Source organism: Dermacentor variabilis, chromosome 2 (genome assembly GCF_050947875.1).
Source record: "Dermacentor variabilis isolate Ectoservices chromosome 2, ASM5094787v1, whole genome shotgun sequence".
Lineage (NCBI taxonomy): Eukaryota > Metazoa > Arthropoda > Arachnida > Ixodida > Ixodidae > Dermacentor > Dermacentor variabilis.
The window spans coordinates 120496173-120512341 of record NC_134569.1 but is presented as its reverse complement, the minus strand read 5'-3'; the positions used below and the strand labels follow the sequence as shown (position 1 = coordinate 120512341).

The window sequence follows — 16169 nt, the reverse complement described above, 5'->3', positions numbered from 1 at the left end:
GCAAAAGGGTCTACCAGCGATAATAAAGATGGTTGTTTTATATCCCAAACTTTCTCGAACAGCTATAATAAGCGTCGATTAATGCCCCAAGATACTTTTATGCAGCATGATTTCCTCAAGCTGTACCTGCATATCAGTACGAGTCTTTTTCGAATTCCGTCAGCACATAGGTGCTGACAGCTCATGCTTGACTTGATCTAAATGACGCCTATCGTGAACGCGTCGCAGGAAACGCAGTAAGCGTCTTTAGGCACGTTAACGCCAGGCGTCATTTAAATCAAGTCAAGCATGGGCTTCAACTTAAGTTGCATTTCTGAATACGGAGGTTAGTTGGATGTGTAGATGTCCTTCTTGGCGCTTTGATTATCGTATCGTACATTCTGAATGTTTCGAGAACGTGCAAAGAAAGTTTCGTTACTTTACGAGGGAAGCAGAGCTTTTTCTTTCTTCTTCAGGGAACGTTACCGAAAGACCTCCTTGACAATTCTAAGATTAAAGAAAAAGAGATGACATTCCTATCAAAAAGAAATGCGTAGACTTCAAGTTCTAAATCTGAATTCACAAGGCAGTTTTTTTTTTTTCTAATGTGATCAGTAATTATATGAAAACGGCCGATGGAGATAGCTTCCATACGACAATAAAAAATTGCGAAGTGGATCATTAACTCGCCAATTCGCTCCTGCTTCCTGAACAAGACATCACTGTGTAAGTCTTATTATGTTATAGAAGCATTGACTGTGCTCGCACGATTTCTCACACTTATGCTTCCTTTCTACTGTGCTTAAGCACCCGTCGTGGTTGCTTAGTGATAAAGAAACAAAAAAAAAAAAAAGCCGCGGTTGCTTAGTGGCTGTGGTGTTGGGCTGCTAAGCACGAGGTCGCAGGATCGAATACCGGCCACGGCGGCCGTATTCCGACGGGGGCGAAATGCGAAAACATCCGTGTACTTAGATTTAGGTGCACGTTAAAGAACCCCAGGTGGTCGAAATTTTCGGAGTCCCCCACTAGGGCGTGCCTCATAATCATATCGTGGTTTTGGCACCTAAATCTCTATAATATAATTATTTTTTTTAATTTAGTGCGCTTAAGTGCGGTAGCACAGAGATAATCGCCTTCATTTACTCGTATACATAGAGGCATACGTACCTGATGTAGAGCAACTGCTTCTGGCACGCGACAGCCAGTCGCGGGAAAGCACGAAGAGCTCTATGCAAGATTCCGTAATAACTGCTGTGTGTACTGGATCTTTCTATAATATTAGTACAACGTAACACAACATAACACCGAGGTTTCGAACAGTATACTGCAGCCGAAGCCATCTTCCTCTATGGTTACGTGTCAAATGCTCACGTTGGCCACAGATGCCGTGTGTAAAGCAACAATAACCTAACGTGTAGATAAAGGTAGTTTGGCGACCAGTTTCCCGCTTCTGTCTCTCCACCCTCTAGCTTGCTTTATTCCTGTCTTTGTCGGCCTTTGGGCTTACCCATCCTTTTTTCTCTGTTGTAGATGACAAATTCCTGCTCAGATTCTTGCGGGCACGCAAGTACTGCATGAGCTCTGCGCAAGAGACTTTGGACAAGTACCTTACGGTCAGAACGACGTATCCGATCTTCTTCAAATGCCCGGACATCTACGAAGAGTCCTTGCGTGATCTCTTATCGAAGGGGTAAGCTCTGTGGCGGCGAACAGCGGACTTCACATGCGCGGTGACACAAAATGCTGTTTTTCTGTTGTCGCACATTTGAAGGCAGAAATATTTCTTCATACAACGGGCAATAGCGTAGATGTCAGAAGTGTCGCGCGTAAAGGTAACTGCTTTGAAATGCGAACCACGAGCGGCTGCAGCAGGGAGCAGAAACCACAAAGGAAGAACGTCTTGTCTTTTTATAATATAAACGTTGAGTGTAAGGCCTGTACTCCGCAAAAGAGCAGCAATAGGTGTATTCGCATGCACATGTGCGCGCTTATATATTTATTCCTTCACTCATTTATTTCAACACATTCAATGCCCGCAGATGTTACAGAAGGCGGTGACGAAAGAAGAAAAAAAATACATGTCGTAAGTGGTTAGCTCGTACAATAACCTTCAACAGGAGATTTAAATGCGGAGACGTTGAGAAAGGGGAAGACGGAGGTGGGCATTTGATGCCATTCTTTCGCTGTGTTCGGGATGAATGAATCAGAAAACAAATTAGTGCGACAAAAAGGGACGTCAATTCTATAATATTACTGCGACATGGCACAGAAGTTGGCTCGCCAAGAAGTTCATCTTTCAGGTGTGGATTATGAAATACATAGTGGAACATTAATAAACTTGACATTTGCCTGCGCAAAGAGAGGCTGGGGAGCTGCAAAGGGAGTTTCATCGATGATATAGTGGAAAAAGTTTGACGAAATGAAACGCGCAGTACGGTATTGTGGCGATTCTAGTTGATTAATAAAAAATTCTTGATTTGGATTTCACAAACTCCAGGAATATTCAAGCTCAGCTATAATGTTAATTTAGGACACGATGGTGCCCTTAAAATGTTGCGTCGTAAATAACCTACATTTCGATTAGCGTTATTAACAACATAGTTAACATGAGATCGCCAAGATAGGTTAGCATTTATGTGAACTCCTAGATAATTATAATAGGTTTCTTCGTCTAGCAGCAAACCGTCACTCTTACAACAGGAGAGCTGCAGGTGGCCGATTTTCCGGATATTCTCATTACTTTACACTCTTTAGAATTAAAACTTATTTGCCATGCGTTCATCAGTTATTTGGTGGAGTTAAGGTCAGACAGAAGTGCTATAAGGTCAGTGTCAGAAGAAATTACGTAATAAACCTCGCGGTCGTCAGCATATAGCCTAATAGATGATTGAATTACGTGAGTCAGTTCGTTGATATACAATGAAAATAGAAGGACACCGAGCACAGAAAACTGTGACACACCCGAAATAACCGGACATGAAGGGGAATCAAAATCGCTAGCTCTCACAAATTGCGCTCAATTAGAAAGACGGTTTTCAATCCAGACAATACTGTTAGGATCGATGTTTAATTTGCTTAATTTGAAACTTAGCAGTGGGTGAGAGACAAGATAAAATGCTTTCTTGAAATCTAGAAATATTCGATCGATGAAACACCCAATGCCAGGAGCAGTGAATTCTTAATTATAAAAATAAATTGCTTGCGTCTCACATGAGAATTATTTATGAAATCCATGTTGTTTAGACTTAAAAGAATTCATAATACTCGAAGAAGTTACATAAACTTGAGCAGGGGGCATGTTCAGAGACTTTTTAGGGGATGCTGTTAGTGACATGGGTCTCTAGTTAAGAGAACAATGAGCAGCACCAGGTTTGAAAAGTGGAACCATGTTGCCCACATTTAAGTCACCGGGTAAATGACCAGAAACGATAGACTGTGAAAAAAGTTATGTTAATGTATTGTAACTATAGATTTCAGTCTCCTTCAGAAATTGTGAGCTAATATCGTCAGTTGCGCATGAGGAAAAGAATTTCAACTTTTTTTATTAAGTGCTAAACACAAGAATAATCTATGGGAACTGGATCTATCGGTAGGTAATTCATTACACAATACCAAGGAAGATTAGTTGTTAGGGTATGGGAAAAACATGGCGGCCATTTCATTTAATGCAGAACAACATCGCGAATGCAGGACAGGGACGCCGTTACTATTGTTCAAAGTTATTGTATTATCTCTAGAACCACTTGTAATGTCGCAACACCTTTTGGGATTTACTTTAGGCAGTGATGGAACAGTTTCCTAGAAGAAAGCAGCTTTCGCTCCAAATATAACATTTATGTTCTAGAGCAGCGATGCGGTACTTTGCCACTGCTCAGAATTTTCGATCGCTTAGCTTTCTTTTCTTTTTCGTTACTACGATCGCTACTTTTTTTTATTTACAGAAGTACTGACTCAGGCCAAACAATGTTTGCAGGGAATTATGTTTGCAAGAACGGTGATTTATTTCACTAAGTACTTAGCACACTGTGGTCAGAACCTTAGAGTTTAAAATGTATTTGCAACGATAATATACAGATAGGATTAACTCGTGTGTATTTGCCTTCTTACAGGTAAAAAAAAAATATTCCCAATAACAATGTGCATGTGGGTTCAACTCACGAGGGTCTGCCTTCTTCTTGCTCCCTTCTTCGTTTAGCTACTTCTTCCCACTCTACGAAAAGGACAGTCAGGGCCGCACAATCGTGTTTGGATTAGCAGGTAAGTGTGTCTGAGTCATATTATTCAAAGAACATTGCCTGTGTTAGCTTAAAGCTTCCCTATTCGGGCATGTACTTCGAACCATGTAACCGTTTTCTGTGATTGGTTGGAACAGTTCTACCGTGCACGGGACGTAACGAGCAGCACACAGAGACAGCGCCGTGCCGGTTGGCTCCTTGTTTCGTCCCATCGGGTAGCGCTGTTTTGTTCTGATCACGAACCAACCAGCAGGATGGTCAACCGTCGGGAAGCTTTCTTTTAAGGCTATACGTGGCGAGCATAAGCTGATTGATAGGACAGAGTGTTGCGACTCCTGCGTATAGCCTATCGTGTTTCAGATAATTGGCAACTTGTGCACCATGTAAGTGAAGCTGTAAGCTTTGCACTGCTGCATCACCTTAAGAGATGACAAATTGTTTTAACTGATGCGGTGGAACGTCCCAAAGCGACACCTTTGATAACCCAGACGGCGTAGTGCAGGATTGCCATTTTGATCGCATGAGTATGGGTGCAATAGCGTTTCTGCACTTTGCATTTTACAGAATACACGCGCAACGCGCAGACAGTCGCAACCGTGTCCTCAAGTGGAACAGCGGAACTGCTAAGCTCCGTTTTTTTTTTTTTTTCTCGTTCCTTTTCTTTTTTTGTCTTGCTTGGGTGCAGAGAATGGCTACAGATTCCCGATGTCAACGTGAAGGCTGGTTCAACGCCTGTTCCTTCATCTGTTCTGCACATAATGAGAGTACATTTGTAAGACAGTCAAAATCTACCCTCAATCAACATTGCATTTGCAAGGAACTCACCCCACGCGAAACGTTTTTTTTTTTTTTCAAATTTTCTAGGATCACAGTAAGCTTATGCTTAACGTATGCTCGTATTTCCCCTGCTCCGTGAGCACTGGACATCTTCCTACAACTTCTGAAACGTTTTCCATTTCCCATTCTATCTGAGAAACCTTTTATCGCGCTAAATGTCCAGCTCACACACAAAACAGGTACGAGGAGGTATTTCTCTGGTCTCTAACTTTGTGTTTCTACGCCTCGAAAGACGAGATCGTGTTCTGATTCGTGGCTGCTAATCCTCAAAGGATTTCAAGGAATCTCTCGTGATAGATTAGGAACCTTAGCTCTGTTGTCGTAGGATCGGCGTTCGTTTGAGGACAACCTACCGTGGTAGCTTAGTGACTATGACGTTTCGCTGGTGAGTTCGAGGTCATAGGTTCAACCTAAGCCGCGGTGGCCGCTTTTAAGACTGTTTACATGCAGAAATGCTCATGTACTTCGATTGAAGTGTACATTAAAGACCCCCAGATGATCAAAATTAATCCAGATTCCCCCAATACGGCGTGCCTGATAACAATATCATGGTTTTGGCGCGTGAAACCCCACAATTTATTATTTAATATACTAAAAAGATTTCGCGCCAAAACAACGCACTCAAGAAAGACGACGACGCCACGGGCGCTTTCTTGTGTGTGTTGTTTTGGCGCAAAATCTTTTTAGTATGCAAGATCACCAACTAGCCCAGCAGTTAACTCTTCCATATTATTTCATAAGTTTGAGGAGAATACAGGAAGCCTAACTTCCCAGTTTAAGCCGATCTGCAATACAAAAACGTGTGATGTGATGAAACGTCTGCGCTTAGTTACAGCAAGGGCGATCCGTCCACTGTGCAAGAAATCCCTTGGCTTCCAACCAGTCTTACAGGAAATGTCTCCGTGCGAAATGGATGAAATAATTTCTTTATGCTGACAACCAAACGCACTTTTTCGAACAAAAATTCTCTTTAAAAAGGAAAGAAAGTCATCACTTTAAAAATTCCACAGATCGCGCGATTTTGTGACAGTACCTAAACTGGTCGTTTCTCCTTGCGACATTGGAGGCGGTCACCGCCCAATGCAATATAGAAGTTGTTCCACACTGCTATATTTCACCGCCAATCGCACATTCTCTAAAACAAAGAGGCGTAGCAGCCTTTATTCTCGGCGCCAAATTAACTAGCGCAAAGCCACTAGTTTCGATACTTGCAAATAATTTCTACGCACGTTTTCCGCAATCGATGCCTACATTTATTTAAGGGATCACGTTCTTTCAAATTTGTTGAGCGTCATTTTATGAATTGTCGTAAGAACACGCGCTTGATATATCAAACTAAAGCCATTGAGCCATAACGATGAGTAAGAAATCATTTTGGCAAGTCAATCAAAACCTAACATAACATAACCTGACCCTGAAAGATTAAATGTGAACATTAAACCTGAACCTAAACGTTCCTTCCCTTGCAAGCTTCATCTGGCGACACTTGCTGACTTTTTGACTTCGCGCTTATGTTGTGCAGCCTGAAATCAGCAGCAGAACCCGCAATGCCGGTGGAAACTTCGTATAAATATACACAATTCAATTTGCGAATAAGCAGTACACTAATCACTGCCTCTCAAAATGCACATTTACGTCCGTTATATAGCCAAATCTTCTTCAGCAATGAATTGGGCTACCCATATCGAAGACTTGCTTGTGACAGGCACTTCCTTAGAAAAGACTGTCAAAAGCACAGTAGGTGTGGTCCGGTGTCCGGAAAGCACCTCAGGTACAACAGAAGGTACTTTCTCACTAAGTGAACAAATGCAAGAAATCCCTCTTTTAAAAACAGTGAGGCGGACTATAGTTGGTTGCTGGATCTCGCATTCAATGTTTGCCGCGCGGATTTTAAAGACATCTACACGGAGGGAAACGAGTAGACTGGACGATCTCGGGACATGGTATCAATCGTCACTTACAGCGCATACATAGACTAGGGACAAAAAAGGACGATGAAGACAGGCACTGTTTTGCGCTTGTCTTCGTCGTCGTCCTTTTTTGTCCCTCGTCTATGTATGTGCTGTAAGTGACGATTGATACCATGGAATACCAACTAGCCCGTACCTAAACTTTGCTCTGGACATGGGCTGAGTTTATCTACAGCACTGAATTATCAAACATCTACAACAAGCTTTGTCAGTGTCACGGCCACCCGATCAACAAACACGTGGCCATGCTACAGATTACGCACTGAAATTTATTTAGACGTGCATAAAATCGCCCTACGGCCCGGTGCCAGACAAAGAAACAGAAGACGAGATTCTCTACAGTTGACGAATCGTCGTTGATTGACGCAGGCGCCCTGGAGCCTCGCATCCACAAAACGATCGACATCTACCGGGCGTTCTCTATGAGCTTCGAGGCGCTGCTGGAGGACGAGGACAACCAGAAGAACGGCCTCACCTACATCCTCGACGAGAGCGGATTCAGGCTAAGTCACTTGGCGCACGTCAACCTTAGGGATGTCCAGCGAGTCATGATCAACGGCGAGGCAAGTGGTCCTCTCACTGATAGCCTTGCACAACGTTTTAAAAAACTTGGCGTGCACATATATGTGTGACACCTTGCACTCCCTTCAATAAGGGGTCCGGCGCTGGCCCTCACTTTGGGAGTGCCAAAAACAAAAGGGGGGGGGCGGGAGACGGAGGGGCGGGGGTGCGGCCCGGTCTTTACACGAGAGCGCATCCACCTCGTGGTGCCGAACTGAGTTGCATGACGGCATGTGAACGCGGAACACGGCAATGCATCTATGCCACCACCCAAACTCTATTTTTTTTTTTTTTTGATGGGTTCAAGAGGAAGCAACGAGTAGCGCGCTCTTCAGTACCGGTCGAGGCGGAGGCGGGCTGAGCGACGATGGCGAATGGCAAATAGGCGGAAAGAAATAGGTCGCCCACTTGAGCTCCTCTACATATCACTGCAACTGCCAGTTCTCGCACGAGACTGTGGGCCGCGGCACACGCCTCGGATGCAGCGACGACAGCGAAGGACATGTCAAATGACCTTTTGATCCCTTTGCGAAGGCGTCGCGCCTTTCAACATAACTGATGGACGAATAACAGGAAGTATCTGTAAGCAGTACCACATCATGTAAATGCCATGTAACGGCATAAGTATATGATGGGTCAAACGTTTATATTCGAACCCAGTGCGAGCATTCTGAAACATGGCTTTTAAGTACCCAATAGTTGCAGCGCTTCAACAGTGCGAAGAGAAATATGGAGAGAGGCTGGGGGAAAAGACTAATTTAATTGTTTTAGGCGATACAATCAATGCGGTTACCTCCAAGTCCATATATTTCGTACAAATCAGAGCGACCTTTCACTTTTCCAAATTTAGATGAGTATGAATAAAACGATAGTGGAAAAGACATCATCACGGGACCAGAATCCCACCATGCCTTTAGATATGGCGATTGTTCCCGTTAATGTCGGACAGAAACTGGTTGTACGAATCTTTCTGTTAAGTACAACTAGAATGTCACGCAATTTCGCTTTCTCTTTATTGTTCAATTGGAGTTCCGTCTTGCTTGTTCTCCTTTTCTTTATTTAAATGAATATTAGGAGATGTTGGCACCTTTATGGCGGCACCGGCTTGTCACTTAGCAAAGGAAACAAATTTGCGTAAAAAGGGAGAAAATTGATACAAAATATGGCACCAAGTAGTACACCAGATGAATAGACACTATACAGTCTCCTTTATTTTATTTTCTCACGTTGGAGCCGAGTAGTAACCGGAGCTCCTAAATGCTGCCGACATCTCCTCACATGCATTTAATTAGGAAAAAAGGAAAATCACGCATTCAGATTAGTTATGCAGGTGAACGAGCGCTATCAAGAAAACGCAGCTTCTCATCATTCAAGCATAAACTTATTTACAGCCCCAAAACACCACACGCTGTTTATGCGATTGCACGCCACCTTGGATAAAATGAAATTATTGTCCTACAAGTTTCTTGGGTAAGTACCCAATCGTTGCAGAAACAATGCCTTCTGAAGGAAATCGTTCTTGTTGCAAGAGGTGGCGATTGTCCTAATAGCAAATCATTTCCAACCACGTTGGTTCAAAAGCCACCAAACACAGAAGCGAATAGACGGCCGCTATTATGCCTATTGCTCCGCGGAGACGCACTGAAAAAATCCAGTAGTCTATTATATTTCTTTATGACACAAATATTAGAAAAAAGAGTATATTCGTTTCACACGCCACGGGTGCCTCTATTCAAAATTGAAGTGCACATTCACATCTGAAATCTTGAATATCTGCGCATCCTTCGCATATGTGCATTTCAGTTCTTTTCTACATCAGGAACCGCAACTCACTTCGTGTGTAAGTTAAACAATTAAAGATATCTTCAAAAAAGCAGTAGTGTGAGAGCACAAAGTGAAATATAAAACGAATACGTTGCCTTATAAATCTAGATGAGGACGAGTCAGTTCTATTACGAACACTAAAAATGTGTCCGCATCTTTACTTCCATCATAGATTTGCTGAACCAGAATAAGCTGGCTCATCAAGTGGCAATTGATTCCACGCAACACGTTATGGTTTCACCAAAAACATATACCATTCCGACTATCAAGCTGCGAACAGTGTTTGTGAAAAGCGGGACACGCTTGAGATATTTTGCAGAAAGGACATCTCTTTGATACCGAGCTGAAGAAACATGGATGAAAAAGAAGAAATGTTATTGTAAGTATGTGCGACTGCTGAGAAATCTCGGATCCACCATCGACAACTGGCAAAAGCACTGATCTTGTTGAAGCAATATATATTACAATGTTCCTGTGATACAAAGGTTACACGGTCAAAACACACTAATTCAAGTTTACGAACATAACCTCTAACGCTCGCGTAGCTTTTTAATTGCTACTGCATGAAAGCAAACCATCAGAATTCCTCCATTTGAGTACATCTATGTAATATCAGAATTTTTTATTTAGAACATAAGCGTGGTAATACTGATAACAAGAAAGTAGCATTCCTTTCACATGTTCATATCTGGGTAAATATGGAGCAAATTAAACACGTCAGCTTGCGATTTCATTGGTCCCCACTAACATTCTTGTCTCTGACCATAGAAAACAGGAAGCTGATGTTATTAACATAAGGAGCACCACAAAACATGCACTCGATATGGTATTGATTGTTTTAATACTCATGTGAACGTAAGGCAGCATAGCATGAAACCAGGTCTAGTACATAAACTGCATGGAAATCCACAGATACAAAGAATCTGGAGCACTAATCTTGTAGCATGAGTAAATATAAAGGCTGGCTGCAGTGTATGACGATTTCCAGTCAGACAGCGTGGACAACTACTTCACTGCTGTTTGCTTTCACTGAAGTCACCAGCAAAGAAAACAGAAAGAGTTCAAGCCGAAGTCACGACTGCTGTAGCTGATCTACTGGTAGAGCTGAACACAATCCAAATTAACAAGCTAAAATAAATCGTCACAGAAAACGTGTTAGTTGAAGCCATGTAAGCAGTAATGACTGGTACTAGCAAATGTGTTACTAGAGACAAGCATTGGTGACCTGGCGGAATTACTTATGCAACGTATAAAAGTAGAACGAGACCAACCAATGTCGTATACGTACTAACAGTACACGGCCACTGACAACAGCTGCTGTGCCACCTGCCTACGTTTGTTCCCCGCAGAAAGGCTGGCCCATGCGCCACAAAAACATCCACTGGGTGAACGTGCCGAGGTACATATCGGCCATCTACGAGCTGGCGCTGAGCATGTTCAGCAGGAAGCTGCAGAGCAGGGTAACAAGTTCACACTGCAACTCGTTGATGGCGCCAATTTCACGTGACCGAATTTCGTCGTACAGATGTTCGTCCACTTCGAGGTGTCCAGTCTGCACGACCACATAGACCCCGAGATCCTGCCCCTGGAGTTCGGAGGGACCATACCGATCAAGGAGATGGCAGGTACGAAACTCACTGTCTCTGCAGGTGGCACGAAGCCTAACATCTTTTGACAGGAGAAATGGTGAACCCGTAGGATACAGCAAAGTCCAATACTGAGTCTTTAAAGGTCAACTGCAACTAAGTTTCACTTTGACTAAATGGATAATAAATGGGTGATATAGCGCTGGCAAAATTGCTTCAGTAGCATATACAGGCTGCCCCAGCTAAATTTAGCCAAAGTTTAAATATATGCGAATGCCACGTAGCTGGGCAGAACCAAGGTAATGTTGTTTGCCGTCGCTTGGAGAAGCTCAAGCTATACATTTTTTTCATTCCGCCTAATTAGATAGTTATTCTTAGTTAATTAGTCAACTTCTCAAATATTATAGTTAGATGAAAAGCGACAATGAGAAAAACTTCCGATACAGCACCCTGTTCCTCAATACGTGCCATATAAAAGTGTTTTTCCGAGCATGAAAGAAGCCCGCAAATGCACGCAAAATTGCCACGCGACTGGCCACTCGAGGAACTCTTGGTGTATTCGCGGGCTTCTTTCACGCTCGGAAAAACAGTTCTATGTTTTTCGGGAGTTTTTCGAGTCACTCTACAACTTTCTCATTCAGGCTTTTCATCTAATTATAATGTTTGAGAGGTTTATTAAATAATTAAGGCTAACTATCTAATTAGACGGAACGGAAAAAGTAATTTGAGCATCTCCATGCGACGGCAAACAACATTACCTTGGTTCTGTCCAGCTACGTGGTATTCGCATATTTTTTAACTCTGGCTAAAGTTAACTGGGACACCCTGTATACACTACCGAAGCAATCTTGCCAGCACTTTAGGGCTGCTGGTCGTGTAGTTTATTATTATAAGCCTTCCAATAGCGCCTAAACAGACGACGTCTGTCCCTGATTACTATCGGGCATGACGCAAGTTCCAACACGTCGCCTCAGTGAATTTTCAGCGCGCTGCAGCCAACGCAGGCAAGCCTAGTCTCGGAGGTCGTGCATAAACGCCGACAAGCCGTAAAGGCAGTTTTTTTTTTATTTTTGTACTAAAGATATTCATTTCGCGAGCCTTTCATGATGCATCTACTCATATTTCTAACTCAATATTATACGCGGGCGCGGCCCTTTATTCACACTATCTGAAATTAAGCTTTATACGAAGTCCAAAATTTTGTTGTAGTTGGCCTTTAAAGTGAGAAGCACAGGTTAAGAGCTAGCAAGAGGAATTATCTTCATCAGGAAGACAAGTCCCCTTGTGACCACAAGCTCCCTAGCTAAACGTTGCGAAGCGTTGCCTCCAGCCTGAGTCAATCCTTGTTCGATCATTGTTCCTTATTCCAAGTGTCCATTTTCCTGTGAACCTCTGCCCTGTTTAGCACTCAGTCTGCGTCATGGAGCTTTATATACCAGTCGCGAGAAACCCGTTAGGAAGTAGGCCAAATTCAAGCAACTTTGTTCTTCCGTCGAACGGACGAACAAGGAAGACTGAAACGGTTTTACGCAGTAGTAAAAGCTGCAATAACTGCGATTGTGATTTTATGGCTATGCGCTTTCTCTATTGCAATAATTTTTCTTATAAAGCTACTTTTTTGCAAAACGGAGGATAATCGGCACACAGGTATAACTGAAATGCAAAAAAAATCTTGAAAAAGCGCATCTCCGATGTTTTTATTTGAAAAGATACGTTACAAAATTCACCTGGTACGATAGCCCAGATTATAATAAAAGATTATCGTAGTTCTCGGAGACTACGTCTTCTAGACCGTATATTCAAGGCGATGTAAAATCAGCCGGTATCAATGGTTACAACTGTGGGGCTGTGTTTTGAAACTATGGTTTTGCTTATATTCTGGATTACTCTGTAGGATGCTTTGCGGTGGCGCCATCGCACGCCACTTCATGACTTCTGAAGTCAGTAGGCTTGGCAAAGATGTCCCGCTCAGCATGAAATTTTTTAGGTGCAATGCATCTTAAACATGTTTACCCCCGATTTGTTTCACATCACTCGGTCGCCATACGCTGCACTGTGATATCTGTATATCTGGCACATCACTATACACGAGATAGGAATGTTTTATGTAAAAAAAAATGTCTACCATCACTGAGGATTTTTATTGTTATTGCATCGCCCTGCTAAAAACGGGTTCCGCAGTTTCATTTTTTTTCTTCTTGTCTTTAGCGAAGCGACTGTAGTAAAGTACAAATAAGCGCAGCAAACGTGTGTTTTCTGGAAAGCTGATCGCCGGAAGAGAGCCCAGTGAATGTGGGAGCTCTTTCTCGCACGTTCTATTTTCTTTTAATTGCTCGTCAAACTGGAAGTCTTACAGGGTGAATGGTCTCCTTCGATGTTTATTCATAATAACTTAATTAAATTAGTTACCTTCTTTGGCCAGAAACGCAGGAATGCGTCATTACCTATTCACTTAAACCACTCAGAGAACGAAAGGAAAAGATATATTTTTTGAAAGATCAATACCACTCAGTTCACTTAAGCTATCAGAATTATCCTTGTACAGAATAAACAGTTATGCAATATTGAAGTATTACCAAAGCATTCTTCTTTAGCCGTTTCTAGTGTTTAGTGAAAGTACGCGATTCTTATGAGAAGTATTTTAACCCTTGCATGTTTCAAAGCTTTCGATTGTAAACAACTTGGCAGCGAGCATGGTTATCCAAGTATTTGCGCACATTCTCAGCACTCGTTAAATAATGGAACGCGGGTGCTTCTCTCAGCATCCAGCCCAGCGTCTGTGCATGTTTCTGTCAAAGGTCCAAAGAATTTTGATACAGCTGCAGATTTAATAGAATGAATGGTGCACCTTAATTGCAGACATTTTCAATAGCGTCATATGAGCAGAATGGTGGTGCATATGCGATGTGTTCAAATGTGGTTTGTTGGTAAAGTTCTTATAGCTCTAGCCATCTCAGCACAGTAAAGAAACTATCATTGTAAGATTTAGGTTGCGCGGTGTGTGCATCAATATCTGTCAAATATCGCCGATGTTATACTGGGCGTTTAAGAGAACCAGCATAGTGCGCAATGTTCATTTGTTACAGCGTAAAAAGCCCATGGGACATACGTATGCAACAACCTGTCACTAGAACTCCCCGGCTATTTACGCTTTCTTTTATTTTTTTTTGTTAAGTTCACATAAATTAAGTTCAGCTCTGTGTTAAGTTCGAACCAAATTAAACAATCAGCTTAATAAGCAAAAGTTAATGTTCAATAGCCTTGCAAAGAAACAAGACTTCATGATCGCCACTCAGTCTCTAGAGTTTATGCAGGAATACGTTTATATAGCTCAATTACATACAGGGGACCTTGGCCATGAGAAGGAAACTTGGAGAATAATAAACATGAATTAGAGTGAATACAGCAGTCATTATGAAATTCTGACTGGGAGCTTACCAATGACATTGAAGAGAGAAGTGCCCAGTCATTGCATTCTACCGGTGCTAACATATGGGGCTGTAGCTTGGAGGTTAACGAAGAAGCTCGAGAACAAGTTAATGACAGCGCAAACAGCGATTGAATGAGAAATAAGCGTAACGTTGAAAGACAGGAAGACAATGGTGTGGATCAGAAAGCAAACGGGGATAGCCAATATTCTAGTTGACATTAGGAGAAAATGAACGCAGCTGGGCAGGCCGTGTAAGGCGTAGGGTCGATAACCGCTGGACCATTATAGTTACAGATATATGCCAAGGGAATGGAAGCATACTCGAGGACGCCAGAAAATTAGCTAAGGTGATGAAATTATGAAATTTGCGGGTGAAAGTTGCAATCCGCCAACGCAAAAGATCGGTAATTGGGGGTCGCCAGAAGAGGCCTTCGTCCTGCCCAGTGCACATAAAATTAGGTTCATGGGGATAATGATGATGACGATGAATCGATAAGCATACCACTGCAACATAAATAGCTCTATTAGGTCCTCAAATGACTCTGGCCATGAAAAACTGTAAGGGTAGAATCAAACAGAGCGGGTACTGTAGTGCATCCTGTACACAGTGCTTCCTTTGTATAATCTATATTAGTCTTCCTAGTCTTGGGCAAAGTCCTTAAGGCTCTTCAGCGGAGCATCAAGGTCTCGGCTCAAGTTTTCAAAGGCTTGTGAATTGTGCGACCGTCTTTAAATGTTGGAGCGCGTAGCATCGCGTTATAGCCTGAATTTCTCTCAATTTTTTCCCTCTTTAGTCACCTTCTATTCTCTTTGCCCCTTTCCCCAGCACACTGCAGCCAGCCGGTACTTACACTGGCTAACCTCCCTGTCTCTCCTCCCTTTTGTCTCTCTCTATCTGTAGTCCACATTAAACACATGTTCAGTGATACCCCTGCATCTCTTAATGCTGACCCTCTGAGTACTCACTCATCCCTTCACTTCACTTCACCCTTGGTTGCACTATTATACTCCCCTTCTCCCTCGCAAGATAAATTTTAAAAAAGCGCAGCCCATGGCTTATGCGTTATGCGTATGCCACCTTGTTCCTGATGTGACTTAGAGACCTTTTCTCTATGTCGATGCACTAATGGCGCACTGCTCTATACCCAAGCCGCCTGGATCAAGAATCTCGAGGAGAAACGGGAGCTGCTGATGTCTCTTGACCTCATGGGCGTCGACGAGAGCAAGCGGCCCAAGAAGGAGAAACGCCAGGGCTACAGCCTCATGAGGCTATGGAACAGCATCACGCGGTTAGAGGTCTACTGATCACCCACCCCGGACGGACTTGACACTGACGACACCTTCGCAGCGCCACAATTGTGCTATAGAAATGTGGACATGCGCGCCCACACTTTCTCGCTCATGTGCACACCTTCTCTTTTTTTCATGTAATTGCGATACTCTCGCCTCACTGCGGGACAGCCACTCAGCCAATGCAAGGAAACGATGCTTTTGTTGATTTAGAATAATAAACACACACAACTTTTTTTTCACTCTTCAATAGGACGGCTGTACTTTTTGAAAGCTCGACGGGGGAGCATCGGCCAGTGAACTGGTAAGTACAACGTAAAGATAATAAAACGAGAAAAAAATGGGGCGGGGTGGAGGGTGGGGGAGAGGGACCAGTGCAAGCACCATCAAGAATCCGCACACGTCTCATATCCGAGATATACATAGTTCAGTTTGCTACTACCATTTGGAGCTGCTT

The 16169-nt window shown here is 42.9% G+C and overlaps 1 protein-coding gene across 2 annotated transcripts in view; it reads left to right on the top strand.

Moving 5' to 3' along the window:
- Window positions 1–15962, top strand: part of LOC142572636 (clavesin-2-like) — a 51399-nt gene extending 35437 nt beyond the window's left edge. For both annotated transcript variants that reach the window (XM_075681889.1, XM_075681888.1), the window contains exons 3-8: window positions 1510–1669; window positions 4175–4236; window positions 7391–7584; window positions 10756–10866; window positions 10932–11031; window positions 15573–15962. In XM_075681889.1, the coding sequence (XP_075538004.1) occupies window positions 1510–1669; window positions 4175–4236; window positions 7391–7584; window positions 10756–10866; window positions 10932–11031; window positions 15573–15727 (782 nt within the window). In that variant the 3' untranslated portion in view covers window positions 15728–15962. The remainder of the gene's footprint in view (window positions 1–1509; window positions 1670–4174; window positions 4237–7390; window positions 7585–10755; window positions 10867–10931; window positions 11032–15572) is intronic.
- The last annotated feature ends 207 nt before the right edge of the window (window positions 15963–16169 follow it).